This window comes from Vanacampus margaritifer, chromosome 12, assembly GCF_051991255.1.
Source record: "Vanacampus margaritifer isolate UIUO_Vmar chromosome 12, RoL_Vmar_1.0, whole genome shotgun sequence".
NCBI classification, from domain to species: domain Eukaryota; kingdom Metazoa; phylum Chordata; class Actinopteri; order Syngnathiformes; family Syngnathidae; genus Vanacampus; species Vanacampus margaritifer.
The window spans coordinates 21,277,548-21,301,433 of NC_135443.1; the positions used below are offsets into that span (position 1 = coordinate 21,277,548).

Here is a 23,886-nt window from a genome sequence, read left to right on the forward strand (position 1 = left end):
CATTCCTTTATTTTCTCCATAAATAGAGTGCTTCTTTGATTCATGCAAGTATATTTTATTCTTCTAGCACTTTTCACATACCTAAAATTCTGCCGTATGTAGAAAATACAGAATCACATCATTTCATAATCACTTCGCACAATCTCCCATATCAGTGATTCTCTGTGGTACATGGGCGAAGGCATCCTCCAGTGGTACACAAATAAATCACTGCCAAAGTACAGTTCTGTCGTATTTAACTTTTAAGTTCAACTTAATTTGTTTTACAGCATTTACTGTATTTAGGTTTTTATTTAACGTGTGTAATACGCTTTTATCAACCAAAAAAAAGAATAAATAAAGTTTTCTATTTTCATACATTTAAAGGGGAACTCAAGTAAAAAAAAAATCTTTACAATAATATGTTCTGTGCACCACCACTAATCTAAACGCGACATTCTTGTTAATATTCCGTTTGTGGGATATGAATTAGGCAGAACAATCCACCTGTCTATCCATCTCAGAGGGCAGTCATTTTACCATTTGCTGTTGCCTGAAAATGTCATCACAGTACCTAAAGGCTCAGGTAACGACCAAATCACAGCTCACCTGTTTTCTGGGTATGGTCAAGTGACATTTTACAAGCTGAGCCAAAATGACTGACTTCCTGTTTCCATATTTAACATTGCAAAGTTAATTTTGGGATACCCCTAAAATGCAGGAATAAACAAAAAATCTGCAAATTTTCATTCATGTTGGGCTGACTAAATTGTCATCGACATAATTGGGTGGATGACAGGCGTAATCCAAGATGCTGCTGTACTCAGTTGTTTGTGTGTGCTGGCATCAAAAATCACAAGTGATTGGCTTAAGAAGAAGTGAATGGAAGGCTGTAAGTAAGCCCAGCGTGGCCGTGTCTGGCCCTTTCACAGTTTAACTAGGCTAAGCGGGGCTGAACGCTGGCAGATGGCAGCATTGTGATTCAGCTGATGGGGGTCAGTGTGTGAGCACTGCAGCACAACAAAAGTCCACTCTTGAAAGTGGCACGGTCCCTGAATAAAATGGCCCGTGGTTTCTTTTAAGTCAGTGCCCCATATACTGTACTAGGAAGGAAGTTACCCAATCAAATGTACACTGCATGCACATGACAATTGCTGGCTACAGGAGAACACAAACATGATCCAGATTTACAAAGATGCAAAGTAGTACATTTCCAGGAATATTTGAAAATGTGTAAAGTTTGGAATGTAGTGGCCCCTAGAAAGTGACCTAGTATGTCCATCATAACAGGACAAAATCGTCAGGGATTTGTATTTTTTATATACATGGTGGACCATTTTGTGGACTTTTAACATACATTAAAAATGCAGACAGTAAAGTGATAAGGGAATTGGGGATGAGGTGAATGATTGAAACTCAGCGAATGCATTTAGAACCATTCACTCTTTTCCTGCTGCCTGATCACGATGTAGGGATTTTTATATATAGTGGACTTTATATAACAGTCAAATGACAAATAGATTTCAAACAATCTTCAGGCATGGTGTCTTCATCGTTGTCACATAATTAAATAACAGTTTTCACTGTGTTAAATACTATAGAGGTGGGTGGAGTAGGCAAACAATTTTTACACAAGAGTGCTGTTTAATTCAAGTCATCCTCCAAATAATGACAAGAATAAGTACCAGGTGAAAAAAAAAAAATTCAAGTAATGAGTAACTGTTTAGTAACTTCTGAGGTTTTTTAAATCATAGCATAATGCCAAATACACAAAAAATAAAATACAAAATGTCCAACAAAAAGTCAAATACTGCCCAAAAATAACACTTTTAAATAAAACAAAATAAATCTTAAAATTAATTGGATGGGAAAGAACTTTCATGCGGAGTTCTTATAGGCTGAAATATTAAATTTTTTAGGCAGACACAGATAACAGCACATGATCCTGTGGTTCTTTTGGCCATCTATTTTTAAGAGTGGGCTGGCCTATCTGTAAGGTCAATATAGATTTTTGCCATGTTTCATATAAGAGTCACTTCAAAATATGTCCTTCTGTGTGGAGCGGCGAAGCAAAGACCATTTGTGGTCATGTGACTGGCTGACACTGTTTGATTGGTCACATGGAGTGAAACATCACAAATAGATGCATTTAAACAGAGTCACGTCTGGCTCAATTTTCAGTCATCCAGGTCATGGTACCGGGTAATCCGAAAAGGTTCAATCAGTGCAACTGCACTGCTTTTGTCTATTTAATATAACTCTAGCAGAAAATGCCAAACACTGATCAATTAAACATGTGTTTTTATATATTTATGTAGAAGTCCATCTATGGTGCCTAAGCTGAGTCTCAGAGTGGTCTGGTGCTTTAGAGAGGAGAGAGGGGGGCGTGGCTTGGTCATTAGCCCCATTGAAGGCTCATTTCTCTGGGTAGGAATTGATGTGACATCCTGGGCTCCTTGCTGGTTTGCGGATTCTTGTGTTCCCGTTTGAGGCTGCGTGAGGATTTTTTTCAAGATACACGACAGCTGAGGACTGAGGAGAAGCACCAAGCTTCCAGCAACACGGAGAACTCTGCAAACACAGCACGGTTAAATTGCATGTTTTGTTACCAATCACCCGGTCTCAGGTTCAACAGACCTCTCCATCTCGGCGAGGATGAGCGGCAGACTGGCGGCCATGTCGGTTTTGGTGCCAAACTTCCTGCCGAATGGCAGGTCACAGACCACCACATCCACGCTCTCACTCGGTAGAGGCATATCTGACAGAGGACGCCGTTGGAATTCTTTGAGAATCACATTGCTGATAATTTTGTGATCATTTTGACCAGATAACTTACTAGTAGAAGAAGCTTTTAGGAGGTGCATCCTGTCTCCCAGCTTCGCAAATGCAACATTCTCACTGGCCTTGTGCAGCTGTCTGTCATCAACATCCAAACCCAGGAAACAAGCAAGCTGAAATTCCAATTCAGAGAAAAAACACATACCGGTACATATTATTATATTCTTTTAATTACAACTGTGTACAACGTATGTTTTAATAAAGTAATAATTAGTGACCTTGTGTTCCTGTGCTGCCTCTATTAAGATGGTTCCCACGCCGCACATTGGATCGAGAACAAGGAAACCTGACTGGAAAACATAGCACACACCATGATGAAATAACATTTATAATAAAGTAAAAATAAAGTATAATACCAAATAACATATTTAAAAATCATCATCCATTCAAATAATGATTACAAAATAAGTGAATGTTTAATTAAATACTAAAGTAGCACAATGCCAGGCGGTAATAATACCTGAATTTGAGCCAGATCAGCCATAGCCCAGGCAACTGTAGACCTCAGTCCTGTCGTTTTGATGTAGCACCGATTAGCAAGCGGTAACCTGAAGGAAACAAACAACACTTAAAATCTAAACATTCAACAATGCATTCAAGGTCTCTTTTTGGTGTCAATTCAGCGAGTGCTAACCTGGTGAGCGGTATCCCAAGTAGGCAATGGTCATCCCTCAAATACACGGTAATCTGCGAGTCAAAAATAGGCAGCTCTAACCATTATACAATTAAATACAACACAACTGGAATAATGATAATTATAAAAAAAATAAACTTGTTTACCTCAATCTGTGGGTTCCTTAAATCAACCTTCCAGCCCAACTTCTCACTCAGAATGACTCCCAACACTTTACTCACCTCCTTTTGATATAAAAAAACAAGAAATATGATATAAAATTAATAATTTAAACAATTTACATAAGTTGTTATAATATTTGAATGAATTCCTTAGTAGGAGCTTGCAAAGGAAAAGCCCTGCGTTTCACCAAAAATGTCTGCTTTAAACCAAAATGGCCAACTTCCATTTTCATTCCACCTTTTATTATAGACATGTCCAACTAAATTAATGTGACTTAATGAAAGCAGTATTGTGGGGTTTTTTTTTTTCTTACTTTCCAAAACAGACATTTTCACCTGGACACACACTTGTAACTTAGAATTGGTTTGCTTTCGTTAGGTTCCTTTAGATTCACAATGAGGTTTTAGCTCTGGGACTCTGGCAGGGCCATTCCAAAATCTGCCTCCTCGTGAGGCCATCCTATGGCATTTGTAAAGTGATTATATTAATGTTTTTGACTTGGAAAAAAAGTGACATGACCATACCAGAATGCTTAGGTGGCGGGACAGTGACCCAGAACACTTGCAGCTGATCCGAAAGGAAAGTGGGACAGAAGAATACTGGTTAGCCTGTGGTGGTGTTGTATCTTGGTCTGAATATAAAAGTAAACATAAAATGAAATAAACATGTCAGACTGTAAAATGCTACAAGGCCTTTTTTATACTAACTAAAAAACAGAGAAACACTTTTTATGTATCGGTACATATAATACAAATAAATAAATACTTTTTTTTTTTTTTATAAAATTGACATTTTTACAGGACAATTTGACCCACAGTATAAAATCGAACTAAACTAACTAATAGTTAAACTTTTTTTTTTTTTAAGGTAAAACTTTCTTTTTACATAAAAAAAAAAGATATTGACAGGTCAAATTGACCCGTAATATGACAGTAAGGTTAATTATATATATATATATATATATATATATATATATATATATATATATATTTTTTTTTTTTTAACTGACATGGTATATTAAATATTAGATATTGTCCTAGCCGTGAAACAAGGGCAAAATGAGGGAAGAAATGTCAAAATGTTTGATGGCTCAACACACATAGGGTCACACTGACCCGTGCACATTTTTGGACTAACCAAGAAACAGGAAGGCTACCAAATCATTCTGCATAATTACCATGTTTTTCCGCAGTAAAGTCATCTCCCGTGATGACATACTCATCTCCACAGTCCAACTTTCTCCTTTTCTTCATAATTTGGAAATCACTTCCAATTTCTTCCCCACAAACCTCCTCCTCTTCAACATTTCTCTGGTCTTCACCCTCCCTCTCCTTCTCCTTGTCTGCTACCACCCCCTGCAGGCGCCTCCATGTCATTTCAGCGCTAGTCCACTGTTGCAGGTCACCAATCAGAGTGGACCTCAGCACAGAAGCAACTTTTCCTGTGAACACAGAGTATAGAAAACTATCAAATCAAGCATTATCTAGCGTGCAATTTTAATTTGTGGTGGCTACCTGGGTTGGCGTGAGCAGGCAGCTTGAGAGGTGAGTCTCGCTTCATCAACAAGAAGAGTCTTTCAACGGACTTCAGCTGTTTCACTTGTTTGATATGCACGGAGGAGCTGAACAACACTTTACCCTGCAACTGCTCAATCTGCAAAACAATGGTGAGAGTGACAACGATTAAGCAGTCATAATAAAAATATGTTTTTCATAATCCATCCATTTTCTTAACCACTTGTCCTCACAAGGGTTGCGGGGGGCGCTGGAGCCTATCCCAGCTGGCTTCGAGGGTTAGGGTTAGGGTTTTTCATAATTTACTACAAAATGAAAATGCAATACAGAATGTAATTATGATTTTGTTTCTTTCCTTATTTATGCTATATTAAAAAATAGCCATTTTTTTTAATCGTTTACAAATTAAGAAACTTTTAGCATAGGAGTCGCCCCACTTTTTTTGGTTGCTTTTTTTATCAATTCAAACTCCGAATCAAAATGAGCACACAAACCAGAACGGTGCTGTCAAACAAGACACAAGAAAAAGAAAACACACAAAACAAACAAAAACAAACAAAAAAACGAAAGGTCTAATCAGACATTTTTCAAGTTATTAAATACCGACAAGGCTTGCTTCATCTTAACCCTCCTCAATGTCCTTCCAAACCCTTCAATTTCCTTACAATAAATCAAAAACAAAGGTTGGCATTTATTAAATCTACATATGTGAATAAACTGTTTTGCTATTATTATCAAAGTATTGAGTATCATTTCCTTTTTTCTGTCTTGTATTACAATCCTAAACTATACTTGATATATATTCTTGAAATCCAGTGTTAGTGAATCATTGTCCTCCGAAATAAAGCGCTGAAATGCTTCCCAAAATATCTTTGCGTACACACATTCAAAAATAAATGTTCCAAAGTCTCTATATCACAGCCACAAAAGGCACAGCATAAAATCCCCACAAGGATAAACATAATTTATCACCTTGAAATGTGTTTCTTTAGCCTTCGATATGGGTAGACTGATTAAGGTTCTAATTCTAACACTAATTTCTTCAGCATATTCTTTTAACAGTGTTTTCCTTTTATAGGCAATGGAAATATTTTGGATGTAAGGTCACCACGTAAAAAAATATTAGTAATTTTTTTTAATCTATAAAATTAACCTCGTCAATTTAGAGTGATGGGATCGTAGGTGTTCTTAGGTCATAAAGTAACATTCCTTTCACTATGTTTACCATAGCTTGTGGTATAGCGTGTATTACCCCTGAATATTGTTGTTTCGTACATCTTAAATCAAATTTAGTGACAAAATCCTCAAATCTAAGAAATCCTCTTCTTATATCCATTGAGTGCAAGATCGACCAAATACCTTTCGCTACCCAATCATGATCAAACAAATATTTTCTTTTCACTACAACACATCTATTATTCCAGATAGGAACAGAATGTGGAGCAAAGTTATTATTATAAATCAGTTTCCAATACAAAGGAGTCGCCACTCACGTCGTGAGCCGCCAGCTTCCGCGTCACCTCGTTGATCACAAACTGGTCCATCCCGTAACCAGCAGTGCAAAAGTAGCGAATTAGACTCGCTTCGTTGCTTATGTTGACCATTGTGCTCACTGTAAAGTCTTATTTAAAAAAAAAAACGATAAAAGGCAGGCAAAAGTTTTTATTCGGCCATGATACACCGCCATGTTATAGATTATTTATATCGGAAGCGGAAATATGTCATCAAGATGCACTACATTTTATGCTCCAGCAGGAGTCTCTTTTGGACAACATTCCATGATATATATATATATATATATATATATATATATATATATATATATATATATATATATATATATACACATATATAAAGTACTGTACAGTATGAATGTCTCAAATTTTCTCTTTCATTTCTTATTTACATTACTCTTTTCATCATCTTTCAAACTAGCCTTTCCCCACTAAGAGACTGACTTTTTTTGGCGCCTTGATTTATAAGTAGACTATAATTCGTTCTGTGTGCACTTTCTATACTTTTATTGCATTTGTTATAGCTTTCGTGTAATGTGTTTGACGTATGTTAATATGTTGTTTAAATGAAATATCGTATTGGTTTAAAAACAACGCACCACATATTCTTGCTCTTTCATTGATTGGTCTGACAATGTGCCTCAATGAGAAATTATGAAAAACATTGGATAGATTTTATTCAGAGATAAATTCATTTTTGTATTGGTTCAATAAAGTGTGAGCACTCATAAACACACACACACACACAAGCCTCAACCTAATTTCAAGCCATTTCACTGTAGTGACTTGAGTAAAAGGGGCTAATGCACAGGCACACTCATGAATGTGGCCTTTTTAAATGGCATTTCCTCTTTAGGCCTCGCTTTAGGACTAAAGTGACCCAGGGGACAGTTAAAAATGTCAAAGGATCTAAATGGCAGGTCAGATCGCCCTGATTTCACCCATTTTAAATTATGTTGTATTATATTATAATCTGGATGGATGATGTTGAACTCAGTTTTGAGGCTCTTGCAACAAATCACAGCTCCAGCCTACTTTGACGTCCTCCCACATATAAAAAAACATGCATGTAAGGTTAACTGAAAACACAAAATTGTCAAAAAAATGTCCTTAATCTGATTTAAAATGTAAGCGTTATATTAGAGCTGTCAAACGATTAAATTCTTAAATCAGATTAATCACATCTTAAAATTGTGATTAATCACAATTAATCGCTTAACAAAAGGCTTTTTTATCAACATTTTTTTCCTGCCAAATTTGAAGAACATCAGGTTATGTGTTAATTCTTTTGACATTTAATGTTATGAGGATGTCTTCAAATTTTTGATCCACTGCATACGCTCATCCTCCTCTTGTTCTAATCAATTAATTACTTGCATGATGTAAAATGAAAAAAAAATAACCCCAATATTTTGACATGCACAAATATTCAAAATGTGATACACAAATATTTATTAAATGCTTTACTTTAATGCATGTAATTATGTTTATTGCTCAAACACAAGCTGTGCTACCTTAAACGTAACCATGTGCTGTCTCGCTAAAGGATAATCTATGGTCAAAATTAATAGTGCGATTAATCTGCGTTAATTCATGATTAATGCAAAAACATTTTATGATTAATTAATTAGTTAACTCTTTAACTTTGACAGCACTACTATATATATATATATATATATATATATATATATATATATATATATATATATATATATACAGTATATATATAAATGTATATATATAAATGATGAATATTACATTACAGTATAAGACTCAGCCTTACCTGACCCTGAAGCAATGGGGCAGATTGCTGGGTCATCACTACTTCAGATTGGATGCTTGTTTGGCGTAATGAAATGTATCGACGTGCCTCAAAACAACATCATACGTTGTATTTAACAATTGATTAAAAATCAATACAAGTGTGTGGGTCACTGAGTTTAGAAAATGTCAGTGGAGTTTTTACAGTTCTTGATGACTCATTATATAATTGATTTTTTTCCCTTTCTTTTTTGGCCATGAGAAGAAGAAAAAAAATCTGACTGTAAATTCTCAGCACTGTATTATTAAATTAGAAAAAGGCATCAATTGCTTAGTGTAAACTTTTGGTTTTGTGGTATTATTTATAACCCTTTAAGTAACAGCTTTTTGAAAACAAAGATAATATAACAATACTCAGAGGCATACTGTATATTCTTTACCTTTGTGATGACCGACCAATATTACTACGGCTTCCTAAGAAGTGACCGTTCCATATATTTGTAGGTCTGTATTATACTGCCCCCAAATGACCATGGTGAGTTTTTTTTTTTTGCTCCCGCCATCTATTGTGGGCAGAGCATGGCGTCAAAATGTGATAAGTATTTTTGATGGCTTGGAAAGATTTTTTTAAAAAAGCACCAGTTTCACCTGTCAACATAACATTGGGTAGACATAACAGTACGCATGAAATAGTCTCAATGACCCATGGCTAAAATTAAAGAGGAGGTCAGCCATTTTAAAGAAACCATTTTGGGAAAATTTCAGGGATTGTATTTCGACAACTCTTGGTGGGCAATTTGCTGAAATGGGCCCCAATGAACTCTGTGCATGCACCATTTTTGCATTTGGGGTATAATAGCGTGCTAACTTTTTGTCGCTACACTAACATATAGCGATAATAAAATAACTTACTAAATTAAAATGTACCCATAATTTTGCACTGTTACTCCATACATTATTTTCTGTTAACCCTGGCACTAAGAAATAAGTCAATTATGTCAGCCAGTGACACGGCATCCATTTTGTGTGTCCACTTAGCAGCAGCAGGGCTAATTATGCCAGATGGCAGCGGCAGAAAAGCAGAATTGATATTGGCGTTCTGCACGGGCACGTCGCATATCACAGTCCGCTGAAAGCTGTTGCGTGGGCAACGTCACAAAGAAAAGCTGGGCAATAAGAGAGTCATTCATCGTTTTAAATGTACATGCAGAAAGCCTTTCAGGGTCGTTATAATCACCATCCATCTCACAGGCGCACATGACAAGTTTTAAGACCCTTAATGTGACTCTGAAAGGCAGCGAAATTATAATGCAACCTGCCAAGTTTCCATAATCACACAAGATGGATATGAGGGCCATTTTTTAAACGAATCGCTTGATTTCACAAAGGAAAATGGTTATATTTTTCTTGCTATACATCGAAAAGTTGAGAAATGATTTCAAACTACCTGATGAAATTAACACTGTCATGTATGTTTCTCAGGAACTGCAAAAATGTTACTCAGAAGTGTCATAGACACACAAAAAATCCTAATAAACATTTTTTTTTTCCTGCTGGGTTACAGGGTTTCTTCTATATCTCTATATTGGAGCTTCTGAAAAGTGACACATCTTTGTGTATGTGTTTGGCCGTGTTTTGTCTGCTTTATGCACCAAATGCAGAGATCTGCACACTAATTGACAAGTTTATTAGGTGTAATGTATGAAGTGCTACCTGCTTGCGTAAAAATGCATGCAATTCATTGTCTGTCTGGCTTTGAGACCAATTTAGATTTTTCTTTAAAGCTACTGAACTTAGAATATTCCATTTCAAATCGCTACTGCCACCTGCTGACGAAAAATGAAACTGTACATACCGTTCTTCACATACACACCACGCACATTACGTCACATCCGCAGACAGGGCGGGGGAAATTCTAACCCGAATCCAGTCTGAAAACTATTGGCCAGAGGCTTGCAGGAGTAACCATTGTGAACAGCTAAGGTGTTAATCTACTAATTAGAAGGCATTTCAGTCATAAATGGTCAAATAAAAAGCTTGGGGTTATTTTGGGGAAAAAACTTCCATATTCCAACTTTAATCAAGAAGACCTCAATTGTTTACAATCAGTGTCTGTGTTTGTGTGTGAAAAAAACTATGAAACTCACAAGGACCAATGAGTTTGAAATCCCTGCAAGACAAGAGGTCGGTTTGAGGCTAAAACCTTGTTTTCTCGTCTTAATCTTTTCCCAAATGTTCCGACTTGGCTCACCTCATGAGCAAGAATTGGGACTAACGTGTCTGGCCTCCACTTGATCATTTTCCTTTTGCTCTATCACCTTCTTACAATCTCTATCTTACTTTCCCTTTTCTCCATCATGGTCTTTTTATTAGCTTCCTCACAAAGGACTCCTTTCATTTTCAAATGCAAAATAGACCTTTGCAGAAAAGGAAGGCGGAGTCTTAAGTATATGAATGAGTGCATCTATTTGGTGAGAGATGACTGCAGACGTATGTGTGTAAGACATAAGATCTTTTAAATTTTCATCACTCGTAGAGGAGTGTGAATTGGGTCAGTAGTGAGTCAGCTACAGCACACACACAAAAACACACCTCAATACTCGCAAGTGAATGAAGGAGAAGCATTGTTCGAAAGCTGTGCATGATGACATGGAGAAGGAGTGGAAATATACTGTATCTTTGCCCAAAAAGAATCATTTGCACCTGTTGGCTGGTGCCAGGTGTATAATTTGGAGATGCACTTAGAGGAAATTGTAATTATTTGCATAGTAAGTGATCAATGTTGTGACACGAGTGCCATTATTTTCTTTGCTGTCCTTGCAGAAACTATCGAATATTTGGGTCCCAATAAGTGTTTGGGCTGAGAAAAGTAAAACCCTACCTGTCTCAAAAGAGCAGCAAATTTTGTTATTTGACGCAGTTAAGTGCTATTAAGCAAAAACATCCTTATTCTTGTCAGATAAAAACTCTTCAATATTTCCGTTACAATGAGTAATTGGACTGAGAAATGTAATAGCACACCCATTTAAAAATAACTGTCCATTTTGTCCTTTGATAAGTACAAATTAGCTAAAAAATGGAAATGCAGTTAAGTGCTATTAAGCAAAAACAACCATACTGTATTCTTGTCACAAACAAAAAAAGAAGAAACAAATATGGAGGTAAATATGGTGCAAAAGTAACTTGTACCTGTAAAAAAATTGTTTTAGTTATTTAAAAAAAATATTTGTACCTGTAGAAAAAAGTATACATTTGTATCTGTAAAAGTCGTTATTGGTACCTGTAAAAAAAAATGTGTACCTGTAAAAAAAATTTGGGGGTATCTGTAAAAAAAAATTGTACCTGTAAAAAAAAAATTTGCACCAGTAAAAATCGGGATTTGTACCTGTACAAAAAAAAATACCTTGTAGAAATGACAACTTGTAGTCAAAGAAGTCGCCACTAGGAGTCACATTTTTTTTTCTGCTGCTGTCCAGTCACTTGACTTTTGCACTAAATCTCTCGCTACAGAAAACTGATTCGTACTTGTAGAGCTCCGTGATTTGTACTCGTAGAGAAGAGGGCGGGCTTTGGAGGATTTGGGCGTGCTAAAGCTCAACCTCATTGGTTCAGCGAACGACAGTAAGTTGATCTCAAACGACGCCACGTTTTTATTATTAATATGCACAAGTCCGAAATTCCAAACAAACAGAGTAGCCACACCAGTTTACGCGTCATTTTGGAAGAAGAGGACGTAAACAAACAGAGTAGCCACACCAGTTTACGCGTCATTTTGGAAGAAGAGGACGTCTTAGGCGTGAAAATTTCAACATGGTTCAATATACAAACACAGTGTGGAACAGCTTAAACATTGGTTGACATGCAAGAGCACTCAAAGTGGGCAGAAAGAAAGAAAAAAGTCAAGTGACTGGACAGCAGCAGAAAAAACACTTGTGACTTCTAGTGGCGACTTCTTTGACTACAAGTTGTCATTTCTACAGGTACAAATCACGACTTTTACAGATACAAGTTTACACTTTTTTGTACAGGTAAAAATTTTTTGTACAGGTACAAATCACGACTTTTACAGATACATTTTTTTTACAGGTACATTTTTTTCGTACAGGTGCAAATCACGACTTTTACAGATAACTTTTTTTTACAGGTACAATTGTTTTTTTGTTTTTTTTTACAGATAATTTTTTTTTTCCAGATACACATTTGTTTACAGGTGCAAATCACGACTTTTACAAATACAAATTTATACTTTTTTTTACAGGTACTTTTTTTTTTAATACAAATAAAACATTTTTTTTTACAGGTACAAGTTACTTTTGCACCATATTTACCTCCATAAAAAAACTCCAATATTTCAGTTGCAATAAGTCGTTGGACTGAGAAAAGTAAAAGCGTACCTGTCTCAAAAGAGCGGCACATTTTGTCCTTTGAGTACAAATTTGATTAAAACACACGCACGCACGCACGCACGCACGCACGCACGCACGCACGCACGCACGCACACACACACACACACACACACACACACACGCACACACACACACACACACACACACACACACACACACACTTTATAGGTGCTATTTAGCAAAATACAAAACAAAAAAAATCCATAATTTCAGATCTAACAAGTGTTTCCACTAAGAAAAGTAATAGCACATACGCCCGGAAAGTGCACAATTCATTCATTGATTGAGTATATATTTCTTGACAAATAGACAAGCTACTACATGCCTGCTAAGCAAAAATAGCCAATTTCCCCTCTCTGAAATTGACTGTATGCAGAGGAAATGTTGCTAACCAAAAATGCCAAGAAAACACATGCATTAAGGACTTATAATAAATAGTCAGTACATTACAGCTAACCATAACAATCCCCAGATACCATGCTGAAAATTGAGCAATATAATCCTGATCATTTTGCCGAAAAAAGGTAATATTTTTGTTTTGGTAAACATTTTGACTGAGGAAAGTAATAACTTGCCTGTCTAAATAAGGATTATTATTATTATTAAGAAATGGGTGTCCTATTAATTGCTGGTAACGGTAGAAAAATAAGCATAGGCTTGAAAAACACCCTGGCGGCTGTAATTCGAGCTGCAGCCGAGAGGCATATCACTCAACCGAGCCCTTGTCCCAGATAACAAAGAACATCTCCAACACTACCTAAATTCCCACATCCCTTTGCCCCATATTTAATCTAGTAAGGGAAGACAAAAACACTACAATCAAGGCCTCTCTCTATCCCATTCAGCTAAATAAAAAGCCCTTGGCCTATTTGTCAGTTTATAGCTATTACTTCCAATCCCATGGTGCGCTTCTTCTGCTCTTTTAGCATAAAGAGGATTAGTTTAAATTTCATCCACTTAAAGATAGCACTAGAAGAAAACTGTATAAAAACTACTTTACTCTTTAAAGATTTGACATCCAAAGGGGTCAGCAGGCTTTCGGGGGTCAGTGGCTTGAAAAAGCCCTCTTTTCCCTGCATGCCAACAGGTCCTGCTCCCCATGGCTAGGGGGAGGTCTACATTTACAGCTCAGCAAAGTTCTACTGCAGTCTTGTCTTAAAATAAGTCTACTGCAGCAGGAAGTGGACGTGGGAAAGGAAGCAAGGAACAGACCGGCTAAAACAACACACACAAGAGCATTCTTTTGTGAATTGTTAGCTTTGCATCTTAGCTGCTAAAGACGTCAACATGGGCCAGCTGCTGTCATCAGAAGAGGAGCTCGCTGGGGTGAAACAAGCCTATGGTAACTTTCTGTACCGGACCATGCTAGAGGGTGGAGCTGTACCAAACCTTGGAATAGTGTACCCCCTGCTGCCAACCAATCACAACGAAGACCCTGGGGCCCGCTTCCAGGCGCAACTGCTGCAGGTTAATGCCATGTTATATCACAGCGCCATCAAAACTATGTAAATATTCCCCTGACTGTTTGTGGGCAATGATTAGACGTTTAAGAACTGCTGTGAGGCAATGTTGTGACATCAATGCTGTTTATTTTTGATATACTCACACAAACAACCAGTATTTTGTGTATTAAGAGCTTGGACCGAGACAAACAAACAAACAAACAAACAAACAAACAAACAAACAAACAAACAAACAAACAAACAAACAAACAAACAAAACAACAACAAAAAAAAGAAAAGAAAAAACAGAATATTCTTACCTTTATTTAGTGGAAATTTGATAGGCAGACATCCTGCTATGTTTTGTAGTAGAACAAATTGGTGAAGAAGGCAGGCTCTGTTCTGGGCTCCAGTCTCGAGACGGTAGGCAATAGGAGAATGGTGACAAAGCTGTCAACTATCCGAGATAAAGCTTCCCACCCCCCGTGCGGGACTGTTCGAGCCATGGAGAGCAACATTAGTGCTAGGCTTCTTCACCTACGTTGTAACAAGGAAATGTAACGAAGGCCCTTCCTACCCGCTGCTGTTAGACTTTTTTCAGCTGTACTCTTGGTAGACCATTGATGTGGTGTGATGTGATGTTTTAATTTCAAAATTAACAAATGTGATGATAATGCCATCTATTTGCACTACTGTGTTTCTCTGTTTGTATTTAACTATAGGCTACATAAGTATTTTTTTGTGATACATATTATTTATATATGATGTGTGATGATGTGTATTGCTGCTGGTAACGCTGTGAATTTCTCCAATGTCAGGTCAAGTCACGTCATCTTTATTTACATGTGTTGTATGACCCTTTAAGCACTGGATATTTCAATAAAAACAGTCAGCCAGACATCTTATATAACAATATTCACAGCTTACAGGCATATATTATTTATACCCTGAGAAAAAAACCACCTCTGCAGCTCAATAAGCAAGTTGTCGCCGTCTTCTTGTTGCTTTGCATGTCAATTGATCATACGATGAACATTTTTGCCTTGTCCTAGCTGCAGAGCGACATTGGCAACAGGGCCCCCTCCTATTTAAAGGATCTGATTGGACGACTGTCATCACTCTCAGACGACCCCATTTGGCCGGGCTGCTGGGACTGACCGTTACCATGGTAATGGACCTGATTATCATGTTTTCGTCTGGTGCGAAAAAGAAGGCGACCGGTTCATCGTCAGGCCAGGTTAACGCTTGTTGTGATATATGATCATGGAACACTTTGTATGGAAGTAAAATGAAACATAATCTCTATCAGAGAGTACGGGAGCTCCAAGAAGTTATGGAGGAGTACTTGAAACGCTGCAGGATCAACCTGGCTGATAAAACCCGTCTCATCCAGGACTCTATGAGAATGGAGGCACAGCTCAGCCTTGCACTGACCCAACTGAAGATCTGCCTGGTGGGCGGAGACTGTGACTCACAGTGAGTCAAAATTTATGATGGTATCACATTCTTTACGTCAGTAGAAGTACCAATGAAAAACGACTGTCAAAATTAGAAGGTCTGATTCAATTCTTTCCTTCAAGTCAAAAAGGTAGACTGAAATGTAGCTACTTAACTACTCTGCAAAGTGAATTCAGATGTTTGTTTCTAAATACTTTTTAGACATGTTTGAAGATAACTGTTGCTTACGGATGATATTATTATAACAGAAACACTTCATGTTGGCTTCCTGGTTTCTCATTGTGCTTTCTTCTTGATTGGCTACACTCCGTTTTATGCCAAAATCCATGACCTTGGAGTCATTAGCCAACCCGTTTCGAATACTTTTAAATGTTCAACTCAACTTTATTTACAAGGTATCAGTTTTTGCCATAGTACTGTAATCTATTAAACATACATCAAGTCAGAAATGTTACATTATTGATTAGCGGAATGGCAGCAGATTCCCACTATACTAACTGCTATCTAGCATTGATGCTAATGTTAGGCAAAGTGTTGTTTTGGTTAAAATAAGCCAAACAGTCTACTCTCCTGGGTCATTAAATTAATCTGGCTCAGTTTTATTTCTGCTTTTCTTTGCTCAGTTAATTGGTGAGAGATGTTTGAATTGTGTAGTGGGAAAAAGAACCAGACTACCAAACTACCTGTTTGGTGGATGAAGGAATATTTGATTACTATATTAAGTGTAATCTTTGCGTGTCCAAATAATTGTATTCAGGATCTGATGAAGAAGTTTTCTTGCAAGAATTTATTTAGAGGCCTCTAAAGACACAGTCAGGACACCACATCAGAATGCAACGTGGATCCCCCCAAGTGTGTCAATTTACAAAACATCGACTCATTTATACTCAAAAGATAAAAGGTTCCTCCTCCCGGCTCTTGATTGAACAAAGGTCAGACATGTCATCTCCTAGATTGAACAAAGGTGTAAGGTTGATGGTAAACAGACGTTTACATACAGACATGTTGATTCCAGGTTGGCCAAAGGTGTAATCTTATTAGTAAACAGACATTTACATACAGTTCCCCTTCTTGACTGGGGGAACAAATGCAATTAGGATCTAACCCCAGACTTTTGGACTCCAATGCCAAAAGGCTCTAAATAACATCATGCACATTCCTATCTTCAATAGCTTTGAGGGTGAGAGGATAAAATAAAGTTCACAAAATCATTACTCCACTGTATTATTTTAAACACTCATGATTATATCACATTGATATGCCTATAAGTAAACTCAAAAACAGTAAAACATCAAATTAGAAATATTAAATGTCTTCATGGATTAGCAACCAGTGCCACACGTGTACACACTCTTGCTGTCCAAGTTTATAGCTTTATAAGACCACGACAAGTCAACAGTGCTGGCCTTTCTTCACTCTCTGAGTCATCTACGGAGGTTGAGGATGACAAAAAGCAACTAGCCTATTTTGTCAAATAAGAAAAGTGCACTGTTTTTAAATAAGCAATAACAACAAAGAGTTGTCCGAAATGCAATTACTGTGATACTTCCCGCTACTGGTTCCTGTTGTACTTGTGCACTTTGGACCTTCTCCAGGTCTTTTAGGTTCTGGGCTAGCGGAGCAGCATTCCACACCCAAATGTTGATTCACCTGGCTGTCCTGGAGAGGCGGGAGGAGCCCTTGTCAGCGAGGGCCGTGCTGGAGCAATACAAGGAGGACCTAGCACAGATTGTATCCACTTACAGGTAAAACAGCCTGAGAATATCAATATATGGGCTAACCTATTGGGAAATGGTAATTTAGTAACAAGTACAGATTTTCTTCATTTTTAGTGGTACAATTTATTATTTTCTGCTTATTTTTCTGTATTTTCCACTTAATAGTATGTCTGTTTCTTTACGAATTTGCATTCAATCAAAGATAAATTGTGCCATTCTTTTGATACGGGCGTCTGATTACTTTTCTCAGTCCAAACACTTTTTAGGTCAAAGAGGTTATGGAAAAAACAGCGATGAGGACATGGCATTGCCTTGAATAATTTACTAAGCTAAAATTTTGAATCAATGCCGAAAAAGCAATCTATAAAAGGATCACCACCAAATTATACATTAAAATAGCATATGTTTCTTGCGAGACAATTGGCACTTACGGTAAAAGCATGTCTCATTTTCAACAAATTTACTTTTTTAGTCCAAACACTGGGAGCTACAATAGAAACCTTTAGTGGCACTCAATAGCATTTCTGTTTCTCAAGGAATTTGTATTCAATGTAAGGGCAAAATGTGCATGCAGCTCTTTTCACACAGAGGTGCTATTACTTTTCACAGTTGTTATGCCTATCAGCATGAAAATAGCGGCGTTAAATAAATACGTTCTATTCTAAATGTTTTAAGTGTCCCAAAGACAGATTCATAAGTATTTTTAAAAGTTTTTTTTTTTATGCTATAGCATACAGAAGGCTTTGATGCAGCCTCTCAACTGCAAAAAATGGATGAAGAAACGGTAACGACCAGCAGGTGGCAGCAGAGCAAAAAAGATCAACCAGGGCCATATTGGAAAAAAAGCTCCTTTACTCACATTTCTAAATGGATTTGTGAATAATGATGAAATTCAGCTATATTCTAACGCTAACTGCTGCAAAACGGAAACAGATAGAAATATAAAAAATTCATCTGATGAAAGAAGAGACTCTAATCTTTCTTTTGGCAGGTTCCATGTTTTTATTTCAAATGAAAACAATATGCTGTGAGCCTTGCAATATCAGTCAAAATCCAGTAAAACAGCCGGGAGTGAAGGGGATTGTTTCAGTGAAAATGGCTGGGAGTGAATGACTTAACAGAATGCCTATTTTTCAACAAATTTGCACAAAGTTGCAGCTCTTTGACACGTGCACTATTAATTTTCTCAATTTATACAATGAAAATAGTGAATGTTTTCTATGGAGAGAACAAAATACAGACCTTTATCAGAACTTAATAGCATTTCTGTTTAGCAAAAAATGTATGCTTAATCAAAGGACAAAAAAAGTAGCTATTTTAAGACGGTGTGCTATTACTTTTCTCAGCTTAAACACTCATTGGTGTCAAAACAATAGATATTTTTATATATTTATATATGTTATAAGTGCAATACGGTGTGTGTGGTGAAATGTCGAGGAGGTCAGCCCGCATTGTCATGTGAGCTGCAGGACGAAGGAGCCATGACGGGGATGACGGTGAGCGACAGGGAGATGGGAAAGAGCGTCAGTGTCACTCTCGCTGCCCTGGAGGCAGAGATAGGTAACCTTTTTTTGCTCAGAACAATTAATTAGATTAATATTTATTAGCATTAATAATAATAATAGGGATGTCAAACTTAGTGCGTTAATTTGAGTTAATTTAAAGTTCCTTTCATGCCACTAAAATTTTTAACGCGCAATTAATGATTGCCCCTTACTTGGAAAGCCTGTACTGGGGGAATTCCAGTCACAAGGCAGCAAACACATCCACCTCAAAATATAGCAGTAATAAATTCAATAACAATGCATATATTTGTGGAGACTGGGGTCAAGTTGTATTTTACAATTTTAAAAATGTGCAGAAGTTACTCCATGTTAAATATTAGATGTGAAAGAGACACAGTACAAATACAGGATAAGACGGAGAAACTGGATGATGTCAATGATGAAGAGTTGAAGTTGAGTATTGTGGAGATCCAAAATATGTAAAAAAAGAAAGAAAAAAAAGAAGCTAATTTACTTTGACTTAAATTGGGAGTTTAATTTATTCCATTCAAATGATAATATAATAAACTTATAGCGTATCTTAGAGTATTTTCTGTTCACATCTTTTCTTCATACATAAAACACTGTATTTATTGCCAATAGTGACGTTTCCAATATCCAAGTGAAGTCAGCGTGACATTGTGTGACATTTGCAGGCAGAGCTTGCCTTAAGTGTCAGTTTGAAACACATGAACATGGCTTCCGCTGTCAAAGCAAGTGTGTGTGTCGATTTAGCCAAGTGTGTGTCGAAGTGGAAGATGAGGAGGAAGTCACAGGATGTCAGAACGCATCCAAAGATGGCAAATGGCGGCTTGCTGTACGGTACAAGTGGGCCCTATAGCTCAGCACTCCACCAATGAGTCACACCTCGCGGCTCCAATTACTGCTCCGCTAATGTCGCTTGATTGCTGTTATTACTCTCTTCTTCCTCATTTCCGTGCAGGATGGCAGATTACGACGTTCACACTGGTAAACATAGATGGATGGACGGCTGTTTCTTTTCTTCTCAGGTGGTTGTTGCGGGAGCGTCGCCGCGGCAACGAGGAAAATGCGCCGCTCTAACTCAACAAGGGTTCGCACCACCGCCCACGGGCCTCTCAGCGAAGATCAAAGTTGTTAATGTAGGAGAGAGACATAGTAGGGGAGAGGGATAAGGAAATGGATGGATAAAAAAGGCGGTAGGGAGTAGGCGATAGATTGATCGAGGAAAGAAATAGGAAGTAGAATGTAGTAGATAGATGGCTGGGAGGAGGATTTGGTAAGAAGGATCTGTGGTATTAGTGGTAAGTGATAGTGGTAGTGGTGGTAAGGTGGTACTCTCCGGTTTCATCTAGAACCGCTTCAAACAACAAAAGACATACATATAAATGTAGAAGATTTTGTTTGTTATGATTGTTCTTTTATGTCATGTTTTTGGAAACTGGGCTGGTATACTGTGAATTAACAAGAAAAGCATACCTTACCATACACTGGGGGGTGGGGGGACACTTTTAATGAACTTAAGAAAAATTTATAGAATTTCCACATAATTATCAGAATCATCTTTAGTACGAGAACATATAATTTGTCTCCTGTAGAATGAGCCCCTCAAGTATTTCAGAACAAGCAACAATAAAACAAAAAGAACAATTAGAACGAGACACATAAGTACAGCGAGTCTTTATGTAAGGTGTTATTTTTGTATTCTCTGACCCGTGCACAGGCTGTGCCACCTTGTTGTGCAGACATTTCGCTACTCCACAGAGTTTTATAGTCCAGTGATGGCAGCACATTGGTGAGTCCTCTATTAATTCAGCTAAAGAGGTCCCAAAAACACGTTGAAGGGATTAGTCGACTTCAAACGTTAAACGTCTGTGGAGTAGTGAAGTCAACCAATTGACGAATCGACTAATCGGTTAAACTCCTCGGAGATGGATGGTCGGCAGAAGGAGAGGGTAGGAAAGTAGGTGACAAATGGAAGGAAGTATGCTGGAGGAGGAAGGCTAGTACAGATTGGAAACGAGACACTTTGTAGGAGGTAGATTGTTAGAGGTATAGAAACTGGGTGATTGGCTGAAGGAGGTAGGAAATAAAAGGATATAGAAGATAGTTGGTAGGAAGAGGTAGGAAGTATCTTGGTAGGAAGTAGGATGTAGATCAGATAGTTGGATGTAAGATATAGCAGCTGCAGGATGTAAAGATTTTTAGGAGTTTTCTTGAGGAACGTGCAGAGTAACAATGACACACAAAATTAAATGGGAAAAAAATTATCACTCATTTCAACCATCACTCTAAAAGAAGTAGATGTGTTTGTGCATTCTCAACTGTGGTGAAAATGTCAGCGGAGCGCGAGGTCCAAGACTTCGCTATTGATTTAGAAGCCTGCATGCTCAACTCATTTCACTTTAGCAGAATTAACTTGCAGTCACTTGGGACAGGCTCTAAAGAGACAAATCAATCAGACTGAACACACGATTTGTCCAACGCTCATTGTTCCTGTTACCGACAAGTTCAAACAGTGAAAGATTAAATTCTCCTTTTATTTTCATCTCACTGCTACTTGTGTTTCACCACATGTAATCAACTAAAATGCTTAAAATGCCATAATTTATGTGCAATAGCAACACACAAGCTGGATGTGGGGCAGAGTTCGCGCTCTGGTATTTGCCTGACATTTCATTCTAATCTGCTTGTGTGTGTATGTGTTTATGTGAGAAACAGCTGCTTGTACACGCACGCACGCACGCACACTTTTCATCTGTTGGATGATGTTTAAACCAGGTTGGACACAGTATTTGGGTCTATAATCATGCCTAAAATACACAAATATTTGCTGGGTGCATAGATTTTGCGGCTAAATGCCAGAGGATCCTCCCTGCCCCTGTCAGTATCTATCAATCTGAGTTGGAGGACTACAGCTCGAGTTCTTGTAGTTAGTTGTCCTTCAGCTCAATTAACTGGCAAATTGCATCATCACACACTGTAAAAGCAAAGTACAAATTGAAAGAACATCAGTTCCAAGATCAGGACAAAATACGGTAAATTGTCCAACAATGATTTAGTTCCGCTTGAAAAAAATCTAATCTAAGATTTAAGACATGAGCTTTGTTTCCTCTCTTGATCTTTGCTGGGCATTTCTTTGAGATTCAGGACTTAACTGTATGTTTGTCCATTGTGTTCTGAAGTTCGTCTCACCAAAGTCTCAGAAAGAACTAGTTTTTCCATAGGACCTCTCAGTCCGATTCTTTGATGTGACAAGTCATTTAAAAGCTTTATGACATGGAGTACACGTCACTTTCCCCAAATTCTGATACAGTTATATGGCATGTACTGTAATTCCAAATTGGTTACTGGAATCCAAACTCACAAGTCTGAATGTTTTTAGGGAAGTGTTCACAATTGATACAATTTGACAGAAAGCACCTGAGGAATTTAATCAGGGACTTATTACCTAAGGAATTCATTTTTTTTTTCTTTTCTGGAGAGCTCAGTATTGTTCATTTGGTAATTTTAATTAATTTTGACATGTCATCATCATTGCTCTCCTTTTTATTATTTTTTTATTTTTTATAAATAGATATATTTTTTTGTATTTTTATTTTTTTTTGTATGTGGGTGAATATGTGTATGTGCGTGCGTGCGTGCCGTGTGTGCGTGCATTCATTAGTTCACCTAAAACCTATTAAAAAAAATAATCTCATACCGTTTCCCTAAACCGAACACTTCCAGCCAGTCGTGAGGCCGTCAGGAAACCCGAGAAAGGACCAAAGAAAAGAAAGGAAAGTGAAATCCAGCACCGACCAGACACCACCCACCAGGCCACCAACCAGAGTCCTTCACCAACCCCAGAGACATCTAAATTTCAACAAATCAGGGAGACCTCAAGAGACCAAAGGAGAGACTGAGGAAAGGAAGGAAGGACAGATGAAGTGGAGTGAGATCCACAGACACCAGCCTCCACCGATTCAATGACCTGAGGAAGATTGTGTCTGAGTTTCGATAGATGCTGGTGTGGTGGATTTGGCGTGCATGAAAATCTCCACCAAAGAGGGGAGCCGTCGAACCCCGCCAGGACAGAGCAAGCGCAAGACCTCAGGGCCCCCCAGGCCGCAGCAGCGCCAAAGGACGACCCCCGGGCCCCGCAGGGGCCACCGGCCGGAGAGCAAACCCAGGAGCAGGAGCGCCCCCCACCCCAACGCGGCCCGCGCCCCGAACCCAACGCAGCAGGACAGGGCACTGCAGGCCCGCCAGGAACCCCACCGGCCCACAGCCCCCGCTCCCCCCATGACCCCCCGCCTCCCATACACCCCAACCAAACCCCAGCCCCCCCCAGGCCCCCAAACACCCCCCCCCCACACACACACCCCCACCACCCCGAAACAAGCCGCCCCTACCCCCAACCCCACCACCACCAACCGACAGCCCCCCATCCCCCAGGCACCGGCGCCGAAGAGGGGCCGGGCAGCGGAGCGGAGAGGGCATCCGCACCCACCCATCCCCCACTGCGTGGAGGGACGGAACACCGGGGGCAGAAGGGGAGATGGGGGCACCGGAGGACAGGCGGCACCCCCGAACCCCAGGCCCAGCGGGTAAAGGCCCCGGTTGTCACTCCAGCGTTCTTAGTGAGAGTTAACCCTGTTACTGAATTCGCCAGCTTGCCGACTGGCGAACTCTACCCCTAAACCTTGAATGTGACCCCACCCAGTGTATATACAAGTGTGTGTGTGTGTGTGTGTGTGTGTGTGTGTGTGTGGTGCATTAAAATTGGGAGCAGGTGAACCGGAGCAGAGGGAAATGATATCCCCATTCTCCGATCCACCTGCCTCCCAGACATGTCGGTGAGTGTATGTGGTGCATTAGAAAAAATAAATGTGTGTGTGTGTGTGTGTGTGTGTGTGTGTGGGGGGGGGGGTTGGACATGGACAGGGGACCGCAGC

At 38.5% G+C, this 23,886-nt stretch overlaps 2 protein-coding genes across 2 annotated transcripts; one reads left to right on the forward strand and one right to left on the reverse strand.

Moving 5' to 3' along the window:
- Positions 1 to 30: 30 nt before the first annotated feature.
- On the reverse strand, positions 31 to 6,839 carry thumpd2 (THUMP domain containing 2). Its single transcript, XM_077581916.1, has 11 exons — positions 6,621 to 6,839; positions 5,128 to 5,266; positions 4,791 to 5,054; positions 4,138 to 4,244; positions 3,598 to 3,675; positions 3,452 to 3,504; positions 3,278 to 3,365; positions 3,036 to 3,107; positions 2,816 to 2,930; positions 2,617 to 2,737; positions 31 to 2,550 (listed from the first exon to the last, which is right to left on the reverse strand). Exons 1-11 carry the CDS (start codon positions 6,729 to 6,731, stop codon positions 2,268 to 2,270), a joined length of 1,431 nt encoding a protein of 476 aa, XP_077438042.1. The 5' UTR covers positions 6,732 to 6,839; the 3' UTR covers positions 31 to 2,267.
- An 8,576-nt stretch (positions 6,840 to 15,415) lies between these two features.
- Positions 15,416 to 23,032, forward strand: LOC144061758 (uncharacterized). Its single transcript, XM_077582492.1, has 5 exons — positions 15,416 to 15,487; positions 15,560 to 15,726; positions 17,304 to 17,453; positions 18,896 to 18,986; positions 22,679 to 23,032. The coding sequence occupies exons 1-4, from the start codon at positions 15,416 to 15,418 to the stop codon at positions 18,909 to 18,911; spliced, it is 405 nt and encodes a 134-aa protein (XP_077438618.1). The 3' UTR covers positions 18,912 to 18,986; positions 22,679 to 23,032.
- The last annotated feature ends 854 nt before the right edge of the window (positions 23,033 to 23,886 follow it).